Consider the following 25,945-nt stretch of genomic DNA (forward strand, 5'->3'; position numbering starts at 1 on the left):
TAAGGAAGTAGTCTTGTTAAGGCATGAGCTGCTGCATTCGCTTGTCGCCTAATAAACTCGACCCTACCATTTGTGAAAAAAGAGAAGAATTGCTCTCGGCACACATCAAGAATATTTCCAAATTCTGTAACATTTGTCGTGCGGGAATGGAAAGCATCTCTCGTTATTTTTGAATCAAGCTCGAAGTCTGTGTTGTTGAATTGCATGTCTTGCTTCCATTGAATGGCATGATAAAGACCCAAAGCTTCGCTAACAGCTACCGGATAAACATGATCAAATTGTAGCACTTTAGCTAACATAAGAGTTCCAGAATCATCCTGAATACACACTGATACCTGTCCGCCTGTCCGCTGAAACTGTTCAGAGAAAGCCGCGTCAATATTGCATTTGAATCTCCCACTACTAGGCGGCATCCATTGAAGAAAAAATACATGTTGCATTTTGGATATCTAAAACTCAATCCAAATTAAACTGCATAGATTTGGTTCGAATTGGAGTTTTTAGAATAGTCATCCAAACTAAAACGAACCAGTGATTTTTATTTTGGATCGGACGATTTTTTACCTCAAAACTGATCCAAATCGCACCGCAAACACGCCTACTACCCACACATGGATACTGCATTAAAATAATGATTAATAGTCTTTGCCCTCAAATAAGATTTGATGTTTTTACCATATTCCCTCTTTTTAATACATTTGACTAAGTGTGCATCACAGTACTCGACATTTGCATGATTTTTGCTTAATTCTCATACAATACTTTTCTCAGGGGTCATATTTGTGTCCTAGATGATCACTGCATACGCGGTTTCATGCTAGTAATCCATAAATCCTTTCATCATGATCATCAAATTTTCCTTATCACAAACAACTGAGTAACTAAATACAAGCATCTGAAAATCAAAAAATGCTTTTAAACATCAAAAAATGTACACACACAAAAACTATAACTAACGGGAGGGATCAAGTCGTGTTCGTCCTAATTATAGCGGCAGCTGCATGACCTCGTGCATCTGCCGCTCTAGGGCAGCAGAGGTCTTTGACAACATCCTCAAATGCTTTTTGTTGGCCAACATCACTTCACTCTCAAGAATTACATCCTCCTTTACTAGATCAAGATACTGAAGTGTCTGTTGTTGAGCTTGACTTAGGCGTCGTGTCCGCTGGCTCAAATCATCAATAACATGCTGCAAGATGCAACAAGCTTTTGTTCAATTATTTATGAACAATTTAACTATTATAAAGCATTGAAACTATAATAGCATAAACATAAAATGGAACATTCAAAACTAACAAGTCATAAAAAGTTGTACATCATATACTAATATATCTAGCACACAATAATAATAAAAAATTAGCAGTGCGAGGATACCTCCCGACAGGGGCGGATCTACTGTGAAACATGGTGTGGCCTGTGTTCAACTCTCGGCGAGTTGCAGTTTTTGATCTTTTTTTTTTTAAATTATTAATATTAAAAATGGGTGTCACAGGGAATTGAACCTGTAACACCATGGTAAAATGCTCTCATCCAAACCACTTTGCTATAGTTTTTAAGTTTTTAAAGCTTTACTTTGTTAATATATATAGTTGCTTTGCAAATTTTGCCACACCAATATCAACTGTCTGGATCCGCCCCTGCCTCCCGAGAACAAGCTGAAGGAATTGGGGAAAAAGCGAAGATGGCAACGGAGGTAGACAGTCAAACGAGTAGTGAAACCTGGAGGCACAGAACAGAAATACATATTCATAAATAGAACAAAGTATCACAGTGGCAACCATTATTCAACCTAACAACTTAAAAAACACCTCAAAGCTTGAAAGGATTATACAGGCAATAACTCTAAAGTTATGTCCATTTTCTATTGAATTGACAGAAAACAGAACCCCAAATTTTAATATAAAAACTCTAAACTCAAATGTTTTGCTGAATTACTGAGAAGTCAAAAACAGAACCGCAAAAAAATCGAAAGCAATGAAATAGAAGATTTCCTGTGGTGATGAAGAAAAATCAGAAAATCAAAAATCCTTTTCCTCCAATTTCCTACAACAAAACACTGCGTAAATGAAGAGTAAACACTACGTTAATTTTGAATTTAATAATGTTTTCATCATGTAATTTCCAATATGATCAACATAATAACTAAAGTTGTGTTAAGAAAAGTCAATCACAAAAATATTTAAAAAGAAAAGAAACATTTTTAAAAACCAACTACAGCGTTTTGATAGTCTAAATTTTTTTCGGAAGCCTCTCACTAATTACATTTTCTAGAATTCAACATTCTTAACGAATCTCTCTTTAAAGTCAAATATGAATTATCTTAAAGGATTCATCTTTTAACAAATCTTTTCAACTTTTTTTTTTTTTGTTACAATTATTTTTTGTTACAATATTGTTAATTAATAGAATTTTTTTTTTTCGTGACAGGACACATGATCAAAGGGCATTTAAGTATTTGTCTAGGGACATGTAACACCCCGTTAACCCAGACAATTAAATAAAAAATAATACATCAGAGTATATCACCAAACCAACAAGTCACATTGTTTTTCAAAATTTCTTAAATAGAATATAAAACTATTTAATAAACAACATCCTGAAACATCAATAAATTGCAGCGGAAATATTTTTCAACATTAAACTTCATCATCAACATTAAATCCTGGCACAAAGGCCTCAACATAATAATCATCAAACATTGTTCAATTGACAATAAAAGGGCTACATCAGCATGTTTCAAAAATTGATACATAAGGAATGAAAATAAACAAGTAATCCCCATACCGTACGTATCAGAGCCCTAGACACATGAGCCACCACCTATTACTCAGGATCACCTGCAAGTTACTCATAGGAAGGGCAACATTTTCAAGCAGAAGGGGGTGAGATTCACAACAATAATAATAGATATAAAATTCATCAATTGAATCTAACACCCTAATCATAACAATAATTATTCAATATGCATATATATTTCATAATTAACAACATCAACAAATAATGGTAATTTCAACCAACAACAACGACTCATGCAACAACTTGACAACACCGCTAAGACTCCTCGACAATGAGACTATGCACATGCATGTGGTGCCAATTTACAGGGCAGAAGCCCTCACATAATTTTGAATGGTTAAAGCATTCATCAGAGCATAAGCCCTCACCGCTTTGAACAACAAGGTGTTCTAGGGCATGAGCCCTCCCGCTTTGAACGACAAGGCGTTCCAGGCCATAAGCCCTCCCGCTTTATATGTTATGCAATGGACTCCATTTGTGTATAACTACATACAACTTAACAATGCATATATATATATATATATATATATATATATATATATATATATATGACTTACAACCCCACAATTAAACAACATGTATGATTTAATTAAATGTAAACATACATCACAGTCATCAACAATTCATCATAGTTAATCCAACAAATCCAGAAAATACACAATTGATCATAATCTTGCTCAGACATCAAGATCATTCAACATTATTCAATTAAAGAACAAACGGTTCAGATACTGGGCAACTCGCCTCACAAGTACATCTACTCGCTATGGCGAACAAGAAAAGGGGTGCTCTCGGAAGTTTTGACATTTTTCTCACTAAAACTTCATTTTTAAGCTCCCTATTCATCTTTTTAATCTGAAAATTGTCACAGTCCTCTCTAAAATCATTTAGGCACTCAAAACTAACCAAATTACAGCTTATAACAACAATTCAAAAATCTTGATTTCTCACTCTCTAACTCGCCATGGCGAGTGGTTTTGCTAGCGAGGCGAGCCATGAAGTTGTTCACTCGCGAGGCGAGACAGGCTACTCGCCGGGGCGAGCGATGAATGTATGTACGGGCAGAATGCAGGTTTTACCCAAAAATCCCAATTTTCTCAATTTCACTCCCCAAATTAGTTTACAGATATGAAATGAATTGTTGTATGCGCTCAGAAACTATTTCTAACATCAAACCAGTGATTCTCACACTCAATTCACCCAAAAACCCAATCATTCAACTTAAACCCAAAATCCCCAAATAAAATAATAAACACCACATAATCAACAATAATCATTTAAAATCACATAAAAGACTCTAATCAATCATAAATAAATAAAATAACGACTAAGGCGTTACAGGACCTACATATATATATATACACACTAGACTTTAGACCTGTGTGTCGCACGGGTCATTTCAACTAATATATAAGAATAAGTAATGGTAAAAAAAATCCTAAAATAAATAAAAGATGAAGAATATTATACATTTTACTTACGCAAGTTCAAAAAATAAAGTAGTAGATGACATTAAATCATTTAGTTAAAACAAAAGAATATTAAAAAATAAAAATTAGACAACGAAAGGGATCTAAAATTCTATTTCCAATCATTCACATATCAAAATTACAATTGGTTCTCTTCATTGTAATCATCTAAACTTAATTAAAAAATTTGCAAGTGCAAATAGAATCGACATTATACAAATTGGTCACTACTTGATTCCAAAAACCTATGTTACATGAAAACCACTCATACCTAAATAACAATAATAAACCTTCAAAACAAAAATCAACTATTCTCAAAGGACCCAAAAGAAAGATTTTTAGCCTTCAAAATCACAATTCCTCTTGTTGTATTGTTTTTGTGTCAAAAGCACCATAAGTTGAATAGTAGGCCCATGCACATGACTTTCCTCATAAGACAAAAACACCAGTTTTTTATAGGTTGAAAAAATAAATCAAATATCCTTAACTTTCAGTAACGCTTAGAAACAACTGAAACTTTTGCATTATCTCAATCCACAAACAAAATAGAAGACCTTTATATTTGCTTTAGGCACCTTAAGGAATTCTATGTAAATTGTTTTCCTGCAATGAAATGCTAAACACAATGAGCAAAGAAGAAGAATTAACAACAATATTTGGATTGTTTTATTTAGCTTACAATTCTTTAAACTATTCAACAAAAAATTAAATTTGCATTATATCCTCCACAATATCAAAAAAATTTCAAAGGGAACATTCTATTTGTATGGCTATGATGAGAACTCATGTGTGTCCATGAAGACCAGCTCTACGGATAAGTGTTATCTATGGAATTGATATTGCCATTCATAAAGCCTCTAATAAAAAATATTATTATGACTACAAAACAACAAATCAGCAAATCAGTTTAGAAAAGAGTGAAAACAATAATTTTTACCTAAAGAGGATTATGAAGAGAAATAAATCTCAAAAATATTATCCGAATATAAAACAATGAAAGATTATGTTATAGTTAATGTAACACCCTGTTTTTCTAACATAAAAATTTCAACATTAATCAGAGTAAAACATCATGAAACGGGATATCACACTTCTTAAAAATCTCAAAATAGATAAATAATAATTTATCCTTCAACAAAAACTTCAACATAAAAGCAGCGAAATTAAATTCAACTTCATAAATTGTCTTGGCACGCAGTCCTCATCAAAACACATCATAATTCAGTTCAATATCATTAATCATAAATTCAAAAGTCAATACGTAAAGGAATAGAAGCATGCAATCAAAGACCCCATCCCGTTACGTATCAGAGAAACCTAAGACTCGGTGAGGCAAGGCCACTCACGACAGCACAAACAACAACCTACTCTGGATTACCTGCAAGTTACTCATACAAAGAGCAACATTTCCAAGCAGAAGGGGTGAAATTTTACAAAACAATAATATCAAGCATATAATTCAACAATTATATTTAACAACATAAAAACATCTTATTATTCAACATTGATAATAATATATCATAAAATCACTTCATTCATAATAATCACAACTTAATCATTTTATCATCATCGACTCGACAAATGCAACTATGCAACTTAGACCTCTTATATGCATGTGGTACCAATACAGAGCATCAAACCCCCATCGCTATTTGAGTATTAATATACTTCCAAGGCATCAAGTGAAGTAGCAATAAACGTCACAAGAAAGGGGGGGTTTGAATTGTGACCCTTTTAAAATTATTCCTGAAACTTTAAATTAGATTTTATGTACTCAAGAAAGATCTTGGTAAATATTAGTTGAACAGATAAATATTAACTTGATGTATAAAGGACCAGAACGTTCTGGAAAGATATAATATAAGTGTAGAATGTTAAAACAATAATAAACTGAATTTTAAACCTTTAGTCAAGTATTAAGCAGTTGTTTTATCTTGGACCAGAATGTTCTAGAGGCAGTTTAATTTATCAGAATAATATGAGTTAAGTTAGGACCAGAGAACTGTGGATTAATATGGTTGAGATTAGGACCAGAATGTTCTGGAGGTGAATATTAAAGCTTTGTGATAATGTGTGTGTTTAGTGTGTATAAGTAAAAGAGAGAGAGAGCGAGAGAGAGAGAGAGAGAGAATAACACAGGAGAGTTATCCTGGTTCACCAAACCCGGCTACTTCCAGTCCCCACACTTCGTGTGAGATTGTCCACTATAGTATGCAGTTGGTAGAAACTTCTAACCAACACTATAAGGTCTTGATCACACCAGATCAGCCCGTAACCACTGTATTATCAACCTCAGCAGGCTTCTACAATTCTTTGCTTTCGCACAAGAAAGGTTGGAACTCTTCCTATCTCAAACTATTAAGCCCAATAGACTTGAGATCTAGTTATCTCTTTGTAAGGTGATTTGTTTGGATCGAATGTCTCAAACAAAAGTAATAAAGATGTTATTTGGATCTGGCGTCTCAAACAAAAGATGAGTAGGATGTTGTTTGGAACTTTATATGTCAAACAAACTATCCTTGTACAAACTTAGAAATATGTTCTCAATGAGAAAAGATGATTGAAGAGATTGATAGCTTTTGCTTTGAGAGAGATAAATGCTTTGTATTTCAAACTCTTGCATTTCTCCTTCAATGTCCTCTTCTATTTATAGAGCTGAATCCCTTGGAGAGCAAGCCAATAAAGAGCTGTTGTGCTTCCAATTTGAATTTGAATTTTGGCTCCAAAGAGACTTGGGGAGAAAGCATGTAGAGAATGTTTCTTCAGTTTCGCCCAGATCATTCTCTCAGTTCCAACCAAAACTTGAACGAAATTGTAGAGCACGTGCTTGCTTAGTTGGTGATGAGCTGTGATCAAGCCTTTGTAACTTCCTGCCCACTTGATGATGTTTGCTTAGATCATCTTGATGATGTCATGTAGCTTGGAGATAAATATTGATCCTTTGAATATTCCTTTTCCTCAAAATTCCTTAATGGATCGAAAAAGCCACATGAGGGCCCAAGGATGATTTTATTCTTTTTGCTTCCAACACATGTGCAAGAATATAATTTATTTCCTTTGTTTCTTTGTCCTTTAATGCATTTCCAAGAACCTTGATTTCTTTCCTTTTTAAGTGAGACAAAAGAGAATATTTGCTTTGGTCTTGATCTTAATTATGCATATCTTGACAATTGCCAAAAAAGCTCATATTTGTTCATATCCATTTTCAATAAAGATTTTGTTATCCCTTGTGAGTGCCAGAACGTTCTCTTGCTTTTACTAAACATTCTCATGAAACATTTCTCACAAAATTCGTTAGTAGATAACAATATAAATTAAAGTAAATATGTTTGTTATCTTTAAAACATCAATAAAAGATTTTGCTCTCAACATCAAGCCCCCATCGCTAATTTGAGCTAATGCTCCAACGTGGTGAGTACAAAGCTCCAGGGCATCAAGCCCCCAACAATGAATGCTAATGCATGGACTCGACCTATTAAACAACTTAATTCGACAACCTCTTATATTAATCCAATAATTTGGAACATCATCATCTTCAACAACTTAGACCGACTCATGCAGCTTAGTTAAATAACAAACAGCAACATAGGCAGTATGCAATCCATCATGATATAATAATATCGAAGGTAAATCAACAACTCAATTATCAAACTTAAGTCATGTAATGTATATACAATTATATAACATTATAAGCAACATTGATTCATAAGCATCAGTCTTACTGGGACATTAACAGCAGGGTAACAACTTAGTTTCTAACCTCTAAGATCAACTCACATCAACTCGAACGACAAAGATCGCATTTTACCTAAAAAGACATTTTGTAACACCAATGCTCGCGAGGCGCGAGCCTCTGCTCGCCGTGGCGAGTTCGGTCAGATTCTCCAAATTTTGATTCTAAGTCTTTCCAGGTCCAATCTCATCCTACATTCTTTCCTAATCATTATTAGACATGTTCAGGCACTCAAAAGCATATAAGGTTCAACTCAAAAGTCAAAAATACGAAATCTTGCATGCTCTCTGGTCAAGCTCGCTAGGCGAGTTCAGTCTGTTCGCTATGGCGAGCTGCGACGTGCAACTCGCGAGGCGAGGGAAAATGGTTCGCGAGGCGAGCGATGAACTTCATCACTCGCGAGACGAGGATCATCGTTCGCGAGGGCGAGCGATGAATATTGGCTCGGGCAAAAGTGCAGTTTTAACGAAAATTCATCTTTCTTCATGGTTTTAAGCCTAACATTGATTCCAGAATTCATCCTACACATTATCTAAGGTCTAGGAACAGTTTCTACATCAATCTAACAACTTTTCACCGTTTAATCATCAATTCTATCAATTTGACCTAATTTCTGATTCTTCTTAAACTCATCCTAATTCATGTTAAATGTAACCGTTGATTCATAGACTTAATAGATTTGCAAAGTTAGTCTCACCCTTACCTTATAGATGAAAATCGCAGCTTTCCTAGGTCTTCTCTCTTCTCTTGGCTTTTTCTCCCTTTTCTCCAAAACTGATCGTACATACTGTTTCTTTTTTCTAAACTAGGTTTTCCCTATTTATACTTCCTCCAATTATCTTATCTTATTTCTATTTCTCCCCTAAAACTCTCTAAAAACTCAAAACAGCCCCTAAACTCAATATTTATTTTATTAAACAATAAAATAAGTCACAACTCCTCATAAAATCATAAAAACCACCTCAATCATATAAATGATATAAATCACACATATATTATATAAATATAATATAAACTCATCTAAATAATTTCTAGACTCAATTAAACAATTAAATAATTAAATAATTCGAAACGGGCGTTACAGTTAACATTCACACATGCAGCTAAATGCCTGATTCATATTCATACCCTCTGTCGAAGCATGTCCTACGTTTTATACACTAAATATATTATGTTGTCACATTTCCATCAATTGATAAGAACTTACAGGTATAAATTAAGATAAAGAAGACATTAAATGTTAACAACTAAAAAGTGTAACATCTAAGAGAACAAAATGCGGGACAAAACATTGTTAACCAACTAAAAGACAGAAACAAATCCCTTGTAGTTAAGTCTATATAATTTCTATAAAATATAGCATGGTCACTTTTCACCACCTGCTAGAAGTTTTCACAAAGTGAAAATCAAATCAATGTATATTTTTTGAGTTATAATCTTAAATATTGCAAATGAAAGTTATATTTATAAAATCTCCTTACCAAATGAAGAGACTAAACTCTTACTCACCCACCAATAACATTAGCAATTGTTGCATTGTGAGGACCTGCAACTGCACATGATTTTTACTTCAAGATAGGTACTATTTGAGTTGTACACACATAAATAAAGAAACAAAATAAAAGAAGACACTTAAATCCCTCAATAAATTGTTTATTTGTTTCATTTAGGGGAAGACTAAACAAAGCTAATACGGCATTCTATCGAAGGAAGGAATGAAGAAAAGTGAATGCATACTTACGTTTAATTGAAAGAAAATGAACACGGAAAAAGATCATAATATCGACATCGTAGTAAAACTGCAACAATGGAGAATCTGAAAAATTGTAAAATTAAGAAATAAGAGACAGATGCCGTAAAAAAAGAAAGTCCAAATTGGAAAGAGAATAAAATATGGATGCTTAGATTAAAATTATGAAGAGAATTTAGCAAGACTGATACTTCATTACATTGAAAAGCAAAAACTGAAGAATCAAATGTTTGATTCAACAACTGAAAATAAAGCAAAAAGATGAAGCAGCAAACACTCCATTATATGAATCTGGATTATTAACCAAAGAACATGTTGCATCAATACAGTAAAAATAAAAAGTGTTACAAAACATCTTTAAGCATGAAAACATACGCAAAAATCAGATATACCCGTTAAGCAGTGATACGACAACAACATTTTTCAATATTACCACTTGATATTCTTTGAATGAATGATTGAAGGGAGAAATTCTATGAACGAATGATTAAAGGGATAAATAAAGATGTGTTTTATTCAATTTTGTATGGTACACATTTATAGTGAGAAGGAGAATTGATACGTGAAAGTGCTTTGGAAACAGCTAAATTTGTGGGGAGTTGGAGTCTGGATCGTGGTTAATATTAGAAGGGAATTTGAATTTTGCAATCGCAAAAATGGGAAGCCTGATATAATGGAAAGCCTAACAAATTCTGATTAAATCATCCCTTAATTATTGCACACGAATTGAAAAATGTGCAACAAACTTACAGAAATTTATGAATTTGTTAGGTTTTTTTTTTATGAAAAAGGGAATTTGTTAGGAGCGAAAATAAGATTGTATTGGATTTAGTAGTGAGCTGTTGTTTTTGATTTCAGAAGCATTTGAAAATAACATTTTGATTAAATGAAAATAATAGCAAGAATTTGTTAATAAGAGTGATTTTTTTTTTTTTATGTTTATCTGTTTATTGTTGTGTTGGAAACAAAATAGGAGGAAATTGTCACAGGAATAAGAAGAACGATTTTTAAAGTTTATCTCTTAATTAAAGTTCAATTGAACACAGGGTAATAACGTAAAAGTCATCAAATCTAGGTTAAAAATTGGCTTACGGGTGTGTCCTCCCTCAATCCTCGTAGTATTCTCAAATTCATCTACCTTCACTATCTACGTCTTCTGTTGTTGCTTTCGTTAAGAAGAAGAAAGAATGGAGTTCCGTCGTGAATCAATGATCACCCAAACCAACGTTTCACTCAAAATCGCTAAACATCTCTTCTCTAAACAACCCAACAACAACATTGTGTTTTCACCTCTCTCGATTCAAGTTATTCTCAGCATCATCGCTGCTGGCTCTGAGGGTTCCACACAGCAACAACTTCTCGACTTCCTCCGCTTTAAATCCATCCATCAACTCAACTCCGTCATCTCTCGCCTCGTTTCCGTCATCCTCAAAGACGCTGCTCCCTCCGGCGGGCCTTGCCTCTCTGTCGCCAATGGTGTGTGGGTTGAGCAAACCCTTTCTCTTCAAACTTCCTTCCAAAAGATTGTTTCTTCTGATTTCCAAGCCAAGTTGGCTTCCGTTGATTTCCAGAACAAGGTATGTAATGTGTTTTAGGGTTTCCTTTTTTTATTTCATTGTTCTATTTTCATAAGTTTATTTTAGGAATCCATGTTTGTTTTCTATCAAATTAGGGTTCCTACCAATAACATTCCCGATTCTTATATTTATCGATTGGCTTAAAATATGGTTTTAGTCCCTGCAAATATGCCTCGTTTTGGTTTTAGTCCCTGGTAAAACATATGCCTCGTTTTTTTACATGACTAAAACCAAAACGAGACATATTTGCAGGGACTAAAACTATATTTTAGCTTTATCGATTCAATTCAAATTGACTGAAACTACTTAACTCACACACACACTTTAACTTATTGTTTTTTAACATCCAACTAATCTACTTGCATAATTTATTTTGAAATTTGATATGAAATTTTAGGCTGTTGAAGTGACCAATGAAGTCAATTCATGGGTTGAAAAGGAGACAAATGGCCTTATTAAAGGAGTTATTCAACCAGGGTCGGTCAACAGCTTAACCAGACTCATCTTTGCAAATGCACTGTACTTTAAAGGACTATGGTATCAGAAGTTTGATGCTTCCAAAACGAAAGACTATGATTTTCACCTTCTCAATGGTAGCTCACTCAAGGTTCCGTTTATGAGCAGCAAAGAGGATCAATATATTGGTGCTTTTGATGGTTTCAAAGTACTTTGTCTTCATTATAAACAAGGCCAATATGATCGCCGATTCTCTATCTACTTTATTCTTCCAGATGCAAAAGATGGACTCTCGGCTTTGGTTGAAAAGGTGGCTTCAGAATCTGAGTTACTACACCGTAAGTTTAATCTTTCTAAAGTCAAAGTTGGTGACTTCAGAATTCCAAAGTTCAATATCTCATTTGGGTTTGAAACTTCTGATATGCTGAAGGACCTAGGAGTGGTTTTACCTTTCTCTCCCGGAGGTTTGACTAAAATGGTGGACTCACTTGCGGGTCAAGACCTGTTTGTTTCTAACATATTCCAAAAGTCTTTCATCCAAGTAAACGAAGAAGGCACTGAAGCTGCTGCTGCAACCTATGGTATTATGACAGCCATGGGTATAAGCCCTCCTCGACTAGACTTTGTAGCTGACCACCCATTCTTATTTCTAATAAGAGAAGATTTGACCGGCACAATCCTCTTTGTTGGACAGGTGCTTAATCCTTTTGCTGGGTAATCATGTTTGAGTGCCTTTGATCTCTGAAATTACTTTTTCCATATCAGTTTGCTAGTGTAAAATAACAAAGCAATTGTTTCTTCAATCTTATTATGATGTTTTGTTGTTTCAACATGCTGCTTTAGGCGAGCTTAGCTAGTGGTTACTTATATCTTGGTGTTGGATTGATAACATTTTCAACAAACAGTAGTTCCACTTTTTTGCTTGATAGGTAACAGTTATTGATGTCCACTTTTATTTATTTTTTTCAATGGATTGTATAATAAAGATTGCTCTTTAGTGATCAATTATGATACTGTATATGGTGACATGGGAGAAAATGGGATCTGAAAGCAAAAGTACAGGAACATATGAATGTTATTGAGGTTGGAAGATAGATGTAATGTAACTTGAAAACTTGTATGGGTTAAAATGGGATAGGAATGGCTTGAAAATTTAAAACGTGCGATGAAAATCTCGGTGAGAAGAAACTATCACAATACGAATGTTATCTCTGTTAAATTGACTAGTGACATTGTTAAAATAATTGAACTAATAATAAGAAATGAAGTAGACTGATAATTCCAATCATCTCAACATTTCTTCGGTTTGGCGTTTGTAATTAAATTCTCGTACCTTGATGCCACATTAACACGGCTTTTAGGAAGATCCATTCTTGCTTCGTGTTAGGCGTATGTTAGATGGGATGCCCGTCGCCATTCCAAACATACACATTCTATCTCGCATCACTTGTTTTTTTTTTCTAGCTGCTATAGATGCCTCTTTGTTCTGATTGAGCCTTTGAATGTTGTTGTTCCCGGTTTCTCAGCGTTCTTTTTTGGGTTTCTGAACGGATATCTCCAAAGATTTGGTTGTGAAATTAACTCTCAAGGTGGGAATTGCTGCTCGTTGCAGCCCTTCGCAGTGTATTGGGGAGTGTTCTGAAGTGTTAAACTCTTGATGGAGAGGTGGTGCTTTCTTCGAAATATGTACAAGTGCCTCGGTCACCTTACCATGATCTAAAGATTCTGCTTTATTTATGCACAAGAAATCATATTAAAATAGAAAATTTTGTCATATATAACTTTAAAAATTAGCAAAAATATCCGGAATATATATTTTATTTAAAATGTGACTCAACATGGAGAAGTAATACATGAATTTGTAATGAACACCTTGCTATGTCACTTGTATATTTACTTAATATGACATTTTTTCTATCATGTATCTCATGATTCATAATAACATTCAACTCAGAATTCCAAAAATTTGGTTTTCTAATTCACGATGTGAATCTCAATTTGCTTATCCTACTGATTTGTTCAAGGGACTCCTATCGTGGAATGCTTTCTGCCTTGTCTCAATTTGGACTCTATAGTCATTGGTATCAGCACACGGTCAATAGCCTTCAACGGTCCCTTCGTCCAACTAGCGTCAAGGTTGAGTCATCGGCACCAGTCACAAATGACCTATCCCACACATAAGTTGGCTGTTTCAGCAGTCCCTTTATCCAAAGATAGTCGAGGTTGAGTCAATTACAAAAGTCGCAATAAACTTTGTGACATGTCCCACGCATAAGTTGACTGAATGATGATTGTGGTTCTGACACTCATTAGTTTGGTTTGATCTTTGGCAGTCAAAGGGCAATAACAAACTCAGACATCTCTTGGAACCTAAAACTCTTCCATGGAACAAACTGCATTGAATTTCACCATCTGAATATCAAAAAGACTCCATGCTCGAAGGTCTGATTAAAACCGCTGATCTGGTGATAAATCTTGCTGCAATATGCGTTCCCGCTGACTACAATGCACATCCTCTTGACAACCTTGCCGTAAACAAGATGAACAGAATAATGCATTTACAGTAAACACCAACCTATTTTCCGCACCTTCACCGTAAATAAACCTCTCATTCAACTGCTTTGCACATGTATACGACCATCTTTGCTTTTTGATTGAACCGAGAATGCATGTTGATTCATCTTTTTAAGCATATAGTAAACAGGATAATGACGAATAGGACTATCTTTAGGGAGAAAACTACCAATGGTTTTCCCATATACTTCACAAGTAGAGAAGTGAAGTGAATGACTCTCGTATCAAGAGGACGTGTGTTGTAATCTGTAGGAGTGCATATCGCAACAAGATTTATTACTAGATCAGCGGTTTTGATCAGACCTTCAAGTCTGAAATGCTTTTGATATTCAGATGGTGAAATTCAACGCAGTTTGTTCAAGGAAGAGCTTCAGGTTCCAAGAGATGTTTGAGTTTGTCGTTGTACATGTCTAGGGCAAGAACTTTGAGAGGATTTTCGAACATGAGCTACCAAATCCGATTTCTATTTAACCTGTGCATAGAAGAATCTCTTGGAAAAATCAAAGAAAGAATCTCTTCTTCCTCTGTAAAGAATTCTTCCAATAATTCTTCTGAACCTGATCTTTTCAAACATTGGTTCTGTCAGCTTGGTTTTCTACTTACTGATGCCGGAGTGATATGGTTGAATAATGTCATGTTGTAAAATTGTTGTGTCATAGACAATTAATGATTAGAGTTAATTTCATTTTTCATTTTTAATAATTCTCCTTTTGGCATTGACGAGATGGTGGAGGACATTAAGTTGTTAGCGTGGAGGTGGGTTTGCTGGCCTGCTATCTGCGTCTGGATTTTCAGCTGCTGGGTTTTTTTTGGTTCAGTTTTTTCCCTCCCTGCGTGGTGTGGCTGGGTGATTTCTGTTGTTTGGCTGTGCTGTTTTTGCGCACATTATTGTATCTCTGTTTTGGCCGCAAGTTTTTGTGTGTCTCTGCACAATCTCGACGTTAATAAAATTTCGTTGTTTCAAAAAAATAAAATGATTAGAGTTAATTTGTTTTGTATTGCACCAAAGTTGATTATTTGTATTTTATTTGGGGAGTGATTGGTGGGACTCTATTAGAGTTGATTTGTATCGAAGACTTTGTATCCATTTTTACAAATATATCATGTGTTAAAATATAATGTGATCTACATAGGCTTAAATTAAATATGCAAACTATAATACTATATTCTTTTTTCTTTATAATATTTGATTGTAATCAAAATACATTGATCAATGGTTTATCGCGCCGGTCAACGATCTAGTACCAAACACAAGCAACAGATTTGAGCACAGAACATAACAATCACAAATGCTATCTGCTCCTTAGGACAGGTGCCAGGCTTTGCCTCCTTTCATATTGAATCTCTTGAGCCTCCCAAAGAACATAACCAATATAAGGATACACTTCCCCTCTGTACTCCACTTTCCCGAAAATCCAATCCATGAATCTTTGCAACCACTTTCTCATAGACACTAAGATCCATTCCATGGAACAAAACAATACAAATTGCATCGCATTGAAACCAACAGTGACGTGCAGATAGCCCATTTCCTTTGAATTCTTCAGTAGGTAAGAGAATTCCTCTCTTTTATATAACAATACAAGTTGAAGCATGGAAGTAAAAACTTCACCACCTACAAACATAAGGTAAGAAAAATGAGTTGGGAATTAAGTATAATTAAGAAAAATGAGTTGGGAATTAAGTATAAAACTTCACCTATATAACAATGTGCAAAGATTCATGGATTGGATTTTCGGGAAAGTGGAGTACAGAGGGGAAGTGTATCCTTATATTGGTTATGTTCTTTGGTAGGCTCAAGAGATTCAATATGAAAGGAGGCAAAGCCTGGCACCTGTCCTAACGAGCAGCTAGCATTTGTGATTGTTATGTTCTGTGCTCAAAGCTGTTGCCTGTATTTGGTATATATAATATGCTAAAATATGTCATTAGTCCCTGCAGTTATACCATTTTATGGGTTTGGTCCCTACAATTTTTTTTGTTTGGTTTTAGTCACTGCAGTTTATAAAAAATATTGATTTTGGTCCGTGATGTTAGTTAGACGTTAAAAAAAAGTGAAAGTTAAAGGTGAAGGTGAAAAAAACACAAGAAGGGGGGTTGAATTGTGTTTGCTTTTTCTTTGTTTTCTCCTAAACTGAAGTCACTGTTCAGAACCTAATAGAGTTCAGCTTCTGAAGTGATGTTCAGAATCTAAATGCAGCGGATAAAAACAGAGAAAGCGAGAGAGAAGAAAGACACAAAACAATTATATGTTGGAACAAAATGTGTTTCACAATGAACCTTATTAAGTTTTGATGATAACAAGGTATTAAAAATTGTCAATTGGTTATTACTAATAATTGTTCAAGTGTACAGGACCAAAGGCTACTCAAGTTATTTCAATAGGTCTTGGAAGAACAATGGAAAGAAAAAGAAATTCTGAGCATCTGAAGAAAACTGCTCCTGAAGATGAAGTGCTCCTGAAGAGATGACGTCATCAGAAGCAGGAGGTCATCAGAAGCAAAAGTTTTTATCAGAAGCAATATCTTCACCAGAAGCTACGTTTGATCCTTTAATCAAACTGAAGATTCAAAGTAGTTGATTCTCAATTCAGTCTTATCAAAGAAGAACGAAGAATTGAAAGGGAGGTATCAACGGATATATGGATAGCACTGAGCACTTGTCTCTCATTAATAGAGTTGACAAAGTACAAGTGTACAACCACTACCTCCACTACTCTGTTTTCTGTCTACGCTACAAGACAAAACAACAGCCATGCCTGCAGAATTTGTACACTCAAGATGGGAATGAATTTGAAGCTTATTCTTCAAAGGACTACACCCAAATCAGGCAAAGGATCACTGGTGGATAATCAAAGGATTTCAAACGACTCTTTAGACGTGCTGATTATCTCAACGTCTCTTTCACGCCTCTATATAAAGGAGTGAAGACTTGAAGATTGAAGATAGAGAAATACATAAGTTCAAAAGCGCCAAAACTCTGTCAATTTGATTCTACAAAGCACACTGAATTTCTGCACTGATTTGATACATCTTAGAAATTCAAAGTCTAGAGTCTTTTCTGCATTGTATTGTGAACACCACTGATTGTATATCAAGTGTTCAATTCAAACTCAATTCTCTGTATTTTTTGTTTGATTAGAAGTCTCTTGCCTGCGTGCTTGAGCATTAGAAGTCTCTTGCTTAGTGCTTGAGCATTGGAAGACTCTTGCGTGTGTGCTTGAGCATTTTTGTGAAGTCTCATACTTAGAAAGTATTGAGCAGTTGTAATCTTGTGATTATAGTGAAATCTCCTTGGAAGTGCAAGGGGGACTGGACTACTTCCGTGTTGTGGAAGGAACCAGGATAACTGCTTGTGTCTTTGTCTTTCTTTTCTCTGCTCTGTTCTTTTCCGCTGCAATCTGACTCTGATCATTTCATCAGAAGCAATCAAACTGCTTCTGAAGTTTTATCAGAAGAAGTATTTTTTAAGAGAAAAAGAAAACACAATTCAACCCCCCCCTTCTTGTGTTTTTCACCTTCATTATACAGGTTCCTTCCATAAACCGGAAGTAGTTAAGAGAATTCTTCAGTAGGTAAGAGAATTCCTCTCTTCTACATAGAATGGATCTTAGTGTCTATGAGAAAGTGGTTGCAACTTTATATTTGAAGAACTTGTTTGGCCTTAACGTGTTAAGTGGGAAGGACTTTAGTTTCTGGATTGCAAATACTGAAGAAAAGCTATGTTGCTTCTGATCATGTTAGTAAGATTTTGAGAAGCTTACCTTCAAGATGGAGACCCAAAGTAACTGCTATTGAGGAAGCTAAGGATCTAAATACTTTAAGTGTTGAAGATCTTGTTAGCTCACTCAAAGTGCATGAAATGAGTTTAAATGAGCATGAAACCTTTAAGAAGAGTAAATCCATTGCTTTACCATCTAAAGGAAAGACCTCAAAATCTTCCAAAGCCTACAAAGCCAGTGAATCTGAAGAAGAATCACCTGATGGAGATTCTGATGAAGATCAATCTGTAAAGATGGCTATGTTGTCCAACAAGCTTGAGTATCTGGCAAGGAAGCAGAAGAAATTTTTGAGCAAGAGAGGTAGCTACAAGAACTCCAAGAAAGAAGATCAGAAGGGATGCTTCAATTGTAAGAAGCCTGGTCATTTCATTGCTGATTGCCCTGATCTTCAGAAGGAGAAGTTTAAAGGCAAATCCAAGAAATCAAGCTTCAACTCCAGTAAATTCAGAAAGCAAATCAAAAAGAGCTTGATGGCGACCTGGGAAGATTTGGATAGTGAATCTGGTTCTGATAAAGAAGAAGCTGATGATGATGCTAAGGCAGCCGTGGGGTTAGTGGCAACAGTATCATCAGAAGCAGTATCAGAAGCTGAATCAGATTCAGAAGATGAAAATGAGGTATATTCCAAAATCCCTAGACAAGAACTTGTTGATTCTCTAAAAGAACTTTTATCACTGTTTGAACACAGAACCAATGAGTTGACAGATTTAAAAGAAAAATATGTTGATTTGATGAAACAACAAAAGTCAACTCTATTGGAACTGAAAGCTTTTGAAGAAGAACTCAAAGGGTTTAACCTCATATCAACAACATATGAAGATAGACTCAAGAGTCTTTGTCAGAAGCTACAAGAAAAATGTGATAAAGGTTCAGGCAATAAACATGAGATTGCCTTGGATGATTTTATTATGGCTGGAATAGACAGAAGCAAAGTTGCTTCTATGATCTACAGCACATACAAGAACAAAGGCAAAGGGATTGGATATTCTGAGGAGAAATCCAAAGAATACAGTCTCAAGAGCTACTGTGATTGTATCAAGGATGGATTGAAATCCACCTTTGTGCCTGAAGGTACAAATGCTGTAACTGCTGATCAGTCAAAACCTGAAGCTTCTGGTTCACAGGCTAAGATCACATCAAAGCCAGAAAACCTTAAGATCAAGGTAATGACAAAATCTGATCCTAAGAGTCAAAAGATTACAATTCTGAAAAGATCAGAAACTGTTCATCAGAATCTGATTAAACCAGAATCTAAAATCCCAAAACAAAAGGATCAGAAGAACAAAGCAGCTACTGCTTCTGAGAAAACAATACCAAAAGGTGTCAAACCTAAAGTATTGAATGATCAGAAGCCACTCAGCATTCACCCTAAGGTACAAGGGAGGAAAAGTAAAACCTCCAAAACTAACCCAAAAGGACCCATGAAGATATGGGTACCTAAATCTGAATTGTCCAAAAATGCAGGTGTGCTTAAGGGAAAGAGAGAAACAAAGGTCATGGTACCTAGACAGCGGATATTCAAGGCACATGACTGGAGAGAAAGCTTTGTTCCTTACCCTTACAATGAAAGATGGAGGAGAAGTGAAGTTTGGTGGCAACCAAACTGGAAAGATCATTGGTACAGGTACTTGATGACAGTCGTCATTATGTTATTTTTATGGTCTTTTAATGATATTTTTATGGCACTTAGAGAGTCAATTGCTTGTATACATGGTTAAATCATCTCAAGATTCATAAAAGAGAAGTTTGCACAAATTGAAGAAGAATGCAAGAATTTACTGGAGAAATCGTGCCACGATGGACCTGAATCGTGGCACGTTTGAAGCGTGGAATTTACCTGAAGATACTGGAAAAATCGTGGCACGATGGACGTATAACGTGCCACGATGGTTGAGTAAATTTGCTGCCACGTAGGATTAATGAGCAAATCGTGCCACGATGGTCTCGAAACGTGGCACGATTTTGGGCTTTTCTGAAACCCTAATTCTTTGTCTATAAAAGCAAAATGCGATCAGAAGGAGAGGGGGGCGATTTTGGAGACAAAAACAGAGCATAGAAGACACCAGGAAGCTAAAGAACACGCATTGGATCTCACCAAACTCATAGTTGGTTCTGGTTTATGTATGTTCACTATTTTCTATGTATTTGATTGTTTAGTTATGAGTAGCTGAACTCTTAGATTGATTAAGCCATGAGATGAATCTTTGTGATCTGTGAACCATGTAATTTGTTAAGAACTCTCTTTGACATCAATGAAAACCTAGTCTTTATTTAGAATTATTTGTGCTTAATGCTTTTCTTATGATTGTTTGTATGACTACTAACCCTAGCTTCTTTCAATCACATAAATTGATGCTAGGAATTGAATGACTACTAACCCTAGCTTTTAATCCTGAAATAGTAATTCTGTTTAATTCAACATAGGAACCTAGAGATAGGAAATTGAGGATTATGACTTATGAATTAACGTTCTCACCATGCTTCCGCGATTATTCAATCGGTTTAAGAGATTAAAAGGTTATAACTTAGGAAAGGGTTTTGTGTCAAGAGATTGATCAAAATCACTTAGTTAATCCGTCGTCAAGCTAGGTTAATTTCTTTGAGAGAGAAGAGAGGCGAATTACTCACAGTGAGCAATAGAGAATTCGAAAGGCTTGATCATCTGTTTTAATCCAATTATCAAACCATTTTATTTCCTGTTATTTATTATTTTATGCAAATCAAAACTACTGCCTCAGGCACTAAAATAATTTACACATCCTAAATATTAATCTTATTGCTAAATTGAAATTAACACAGTCCTCGTGGGAACGATATTTTTACTACTTCGATAGTTATTGGTACACTTGCCAATTATTTATCAGTACTATTGGTAATTCCTCCATCTCAATTAATAATGTGTGGCTAGTAGATGGTCTGAAGCATAACCTATTGAGCATTAGTCAATTTTGTGACAATGGGTATGATGTAACGTTCAGTAAGACCAACTGCACACTAGTCAACAAGGATGACAAATCCATTACATTCAAGGGAAAGAGAGTTGAGAATGTCTATAAAATAAATTTCTCTGATCTGGCTGATCAGAAGGTAGTTTGCTTTCTGTCAATGAATGATAAAAAATGGGTATGGCATAAAAGGTTGGGACATGCTAATTGGAGATTAATTTCTAAAATTAGCAAGTTACAACTGGTCAAAGGATTGCCTAACATTGATTATCATTCAGATGCACTTTGTGGTGCATGTCAGAAAGGGAAAATTGTGAAAAATTCTTTCAAGTCTAAAGACATTGTATCAACCTCCAGACCCTTAGAATTACTCCATATTGATCTTTTTGGTCCAGTTAACACTGCATCTTTATATGGAAGTAAATATGGATTAGTCATTGTTGATGATTACAGCAGATGGACTTGGGTAAAATTCATTAAAAGTAAAGACTATGCATGTGAAGTGTTTAGCAGCTTCTGCACTCAAATACAATCTGAAAAAGAATTGAAAATTTTGAAAGTCAGAAGTGATCATGGTGGAGAATTTGAAAATGAGCCATTTGAACTTTTTTGTGAAAAACATGGGATTCTCCATGAGTTTTCTTCTCCTAGAACTCCACAACAAAATGGGGTTGTAGAAAGAAAGAACAGAACCTTACAAGAAATGGCCAGAACCATGATCCATGAAAACAACTTAGCTAAACATTTTTGGGCAGAAGCAGTCAATACTTCATGTTATATTCAAAATAGGATCTATATCAGACCTATGTTGGAGAAAACAGCATATGAACTCTTTAAAGGAAGAAGACTCAATATCTCTTACTTTCATCAGTTTGGATGTACTTGTTACATCTTAAACACTAAAGACTATCTGAAGAAATTTGATGCCAAGGCTCAAAGAGGAATCTTTTTAGGTTACTCTGAAAGGTCAAAGGCATACAGAGTGTATAATTCAGAAACACAATGTGTTGAAGAATCTATGCATGTAAAATTTGATGATAGAGAGCCTGGAAGTAAAACTTCAGAGCAAAGTGAAAGTAATGCAGGTACAACTGATTCTGAAGATGCATCTGAATCTGATCAACCTTCTGATTCTGAGAAGTATACAGAAGTTGAATCTAGTCCAGAAGCTGAAATCACTCCAGAAGCTGAGTCTAATTCAGAAGCAGAACCTAGCCCAAAAGTACAGAATGAAAGTGCTTCTGAGGACTTTCAAGATAACACTCAGCAGGTTATTCAACCTAAATTCAAGCACAAATCTTCACATCCTGAGGAGCTAATCATTGGAAGCAAAGATAGTCCTAGAAGAACAAGATCACATTTTAGACAAGAAGAGTCATTAATAGGACTGCTTTCAATAATTGAGCCTAAAACTGTTGAAGAAGCTCTCTCAGATGATGGATGGATATTAGCTATGCAAGAAGAGCTAAATCAATTCCAAAGGAATGATGTGTGGGATCTGGTACCCAAACCTTTTCAGAAGAACATTATTGGAACAAAATGGGTATTCAGAAACAAGCTGAATGAACAAGGAGAAGTAACCAGAAACAAAGCCAGACTTGTTGCTCAAGGCTACAGTCAACAAGAAGGCATTGATTACACTGAAACATTTGCTCCAGTTGCAAGATTGGAAGCAATCAGGATACTTCTATCCTACGCAATTAATCATGGCATAATATTATATCAAATGGATGTCAAAAGTGCCTTTCTTAATGGTGTCATTGAAGAAGAAGTGTATGTTAAACAACCTCCTGGGTTTGAGGATCTTAAGCATTCTGACCATGTTTATAAACTTAAGAAATCACTATATGGCTTGAAACAAGCTCCCAGAGCTTGGTATGATAGACTAAGTAATTTCTTAATTAAAAATGATTTTGAAAGAGGACAAGTTGACACAACACTCTTCAGAAGGACTCTTAAGAAAGATATTTTGATTGTGCAAATATATGTTGATGATATAATATTTGGTTCTACTAATGCATCTCTTTGCAAAGAATTTTCTAAGTTAATGCAGGATGAATTTGAAATGAGTATGATGGGAGAACTGAAATTCTTTCTTGGAATTCAAATCAACCAAAGTAAAGAAGGAGTATATGTTCATCAAACAAAATATACAAAGGAGCTTCTGAAGAAGTTCAAGCTAGAAGATTGTAAAGTGATGAACACTCCAATGCATCCAACCTGCACCTTAAGCAAAGAAGATACTGGAACAGTAGTAGACCAGAAGCTATACAGAGGTATGATTGGTTCTCTGTTATACCTCACTGCATCTAGACCTGATATTTTATTCAGTGTATGCTTGTGTGCAAGATTTCAATCAGATCCTAGAGAATCTCATTTAACTGCAGTTAAGAGAATCTTCAGGTATCTGAAAGGAACAACTAATCTTGGACTCCTGTATACGAAATCCCTAGATTATAAGTTGATTGGATTCTGTGATGCTGATTATGTTGGTGATAGGATTGAAAGAAAATCAACCAGTGGAAATTGTCAATTCCTGGGAGAGAATCTGATATCCTGGGCAAGCAAAAGACAAGCAACTATTGCTATGTCTACAGCAGAAGCAGAATACATTTCAGCTGCAAGTTGTTGCACACAACTACTTTGGATGAAACATCAGTTGGAAGACTATCAGATTAATGCTAACAGTATTCCGATTTACTGTGATAATACTGCTGCTATTTGTTTGTCAAAGAATCAATTCTACATTCAAGAGCCAAGCATATTGAAATCAAACACCATTTTATCAGAGACTATGTTCAAAAAGGGATTTTAGATATACAATTCATTGATACTAAACATCAATGGGCTGATATATTTACAAAACCTTTGTCTGTTGAAAGATTTGATTTTATTAAGAAAAATTTGAACATGCATTTTGTGTCTGATTGAAAAATTGCTTGCCTCTGAATAAGAAGTTTGGTTCTGAAGTTTATTCAGAAGCATTTTGGTTCATCAGAAGCTCTTAACTGAGGTTCTGAGGAAAATGTGCTTCTGAAGATGACGTCAGCACTAAAACTTCAGAAGTGTTATTCTTTGCTTCTGAATAGCTTGGTTAGTGGGAACGTTGGTAGTTACTTTATGTAACAGCTGTCCCATTACCCAAAAGGTAGTTTTCTGAAGAGTCTCTGACGTGGTCTATTTGTATTGGAGTATAACAAAAAGGGCAATGATGTTTTATTCGCTTTTTAACATACTTACACGCGCCCTCAATTTGTCATTAATGTTGTGTTTGTTTGTCCCTTCTGAATTGCAAACGTTTTATTAAAAACACTAAGTCAATTCACACACTACTCACTTCACAACAAACACTTTCTATTTTCTTCTCAACCCTCTGCGAAAGTAAGCGCATTCACTCATCCTCTCAAAACACCTTAGAACCCTAAAACTACTTCAAATCAATGGCATCTTCAAGTTCTGCTGGTGGTTCTTCATCAAATATGAATATAGATACTCCAGCATATGAAATCAAAGGAAGAACTATGTCTATTGAGGAATGTGAGTTAATCATTCAAGCGGAAAATCCAGTGGATTTCGCTTCTCTAACTCACCATGGGTGCGACTTGGTAAGATTCTACAAGAAGCAGAAGATGATGGGTTACTTCAGTCTTCTCAATGGTCCAACTTATGAAGTTCTGGTCAGACAATTCTGGGTAAGGGCTTCAGTCTTTGACATTGAAGCTGCTAGACAGGAAGAAGCTCAACTGATTCTGGTTGATCCTACTCTAAAGGGAAAAACCAGAGAAGAAATGGGTCTACTCTCCTTCACCGGCACAGAGATTAGATCAAATGTCATGGGTATTCCTGTAACCATAAATGAGCAGATTATTGCTCAAGCCATGGGAAGGGATACTTCTGGCAAATACTTTGGAGAAGAAATTCCTAATCCAAGAACCAGCTCTTGGAAGGAAATTGTCAATGAGACCATCTATGGGTCTAAGGTTGCTCAACCTTACAGCACTTTGAGCATTGAGAAGAAAATGCTGCTGAAGATACAGAATGAAAACATCTTTCCCAAAGGTGAAGGAAGTGATCAACCCTCTCTTGGTCACAAAGTCTTTCTGCATCACACCATCACTCAGGAAACAACGATGAATGTTCCAAAGTACATGTTCAAATACATGATCAAGGAACTAAAGAAGAGTCAAATGGAAAACAGAAAGTTTGTTCCTTATGGAAGACTACTCTCTGTAATCTTTCAAGAAGGAGGACTTCTAAGTGCCTTGAAGGATGTGGGCATCTATGATAACCAGAAGCTGGGAGCAGTAACTGGGAAGATAATCAATGCATCAACTCTTGTAAAGATGAAACTCATTCCAGCAAATGCTCACAAGAAACTAGATTCTGATATGCGTGAATCAGATGCAATATCTGATCTAGTCACTCATCACATCCCCATCTGCAAGAAGGATCCCCTGGATGTGCAGAGAGCCTACATCTTGGACTTCTACAAAACCTACAACAAGAAGATCAGCTTGAAAGATGTCCCTGAGGAAATGTATGGTGGTGATCTGCCTGTGGCCAAAGGCAGAAAATCTAAGAAGAAGCAGATCACCAAGGAAGAATACCTTGCTGAAGATGCTACTGAGGAGGGTGCTCAGAAGCATAAGAAAGCCAAGAAGGAAAAATCTGCTATGTCCACCATTCTTGAGGAAGTGGAGGATTTGGATGATGTTCCTCTTATCTCAAAAAGGACAAGGAATGCTCAAGAAACAGCAGAACAGCCTGCTTCTGAACAAACAGGCTCTGAGCAAGCTGCTTCTGAAGAGCCTCTAAGTCCCAAGAAGAAAAGAGAAGCTGCTCTTAAGACCATCAAAAGGAAGAG

At 35.4% G+C, this 25,945-nt stretch overlaps 1 protein-coding gene and 1 long non-coding RNA gene across 3 annotated transcripts; one reads left to right on the plus strand and one right to left on the minus strand.

The window, feature by feature from the left end:
• The first annotated feature begins 10,877 nt into the window (after positions 1 to 10,877).
• On the plus strand, positions 10,878 to 12,905 carry LOC25492024 (serpin-ZX). Of its 2 annotated transcripts, XM_024783023.2 has the most exons (3): positions 10,878 to 11,325; positions 11,723 to 12,119; positions 12,212 to 12,358. In XM_024783023.2, exons 1-3 carry the CDS (start codon positions 10,936 to 10,938, stop codon positions 12,253 to 12,255), a joined length of 831 nt encoding a protein of 276 aa, XP_024638791.1. In that variant the 5' UTR covers positions 10,878 to 10,935; the 3' UTR covers positions 12,256 to 12,358. The 2 variants fall into 2 exon arrangements, with proteins under 2 accessions (XP_024638791.1, XP_013455531.1); XM_013600077.3 differs by having other exon boundaries at positions 11,723 to 12,905.
• Positions 12,906 to 15,442: 2,537 nt separating this feature from the next.
• On the minus strand, positions 15,443 to 16,219 carry LOC25492025 (uncharacterized). The gene is made up of 2 exons (XR_003011075.2): positions 16,054 to 16,219; positions 15,443 to 15,970 (listed from the first exon to the last, which is right to left on the minus strand). It is a non-coding gene; the product is annotated as an uncharacterized lncRNA (long non-coding RNA).
• Between the last annotated feature and the right edge of the window lie 9,726 nt (positions 16,220 to 25,945).

This window comes from Medicago truncatula, chromosome 4, assembly GCF_003473485.1.
Source record: "Medicago truncatula cultivar Jemalong A17 chromosome 4, MtrunA17r5.0-ANR, whole genome shotgun sequence".
NCBI classification, from domain to species: Eukaryota; Viridiplantae; Streptophyta; class Magnoliopsida; order Fabales; family Fabaceae; genus Medicago; species Medicago truncatula.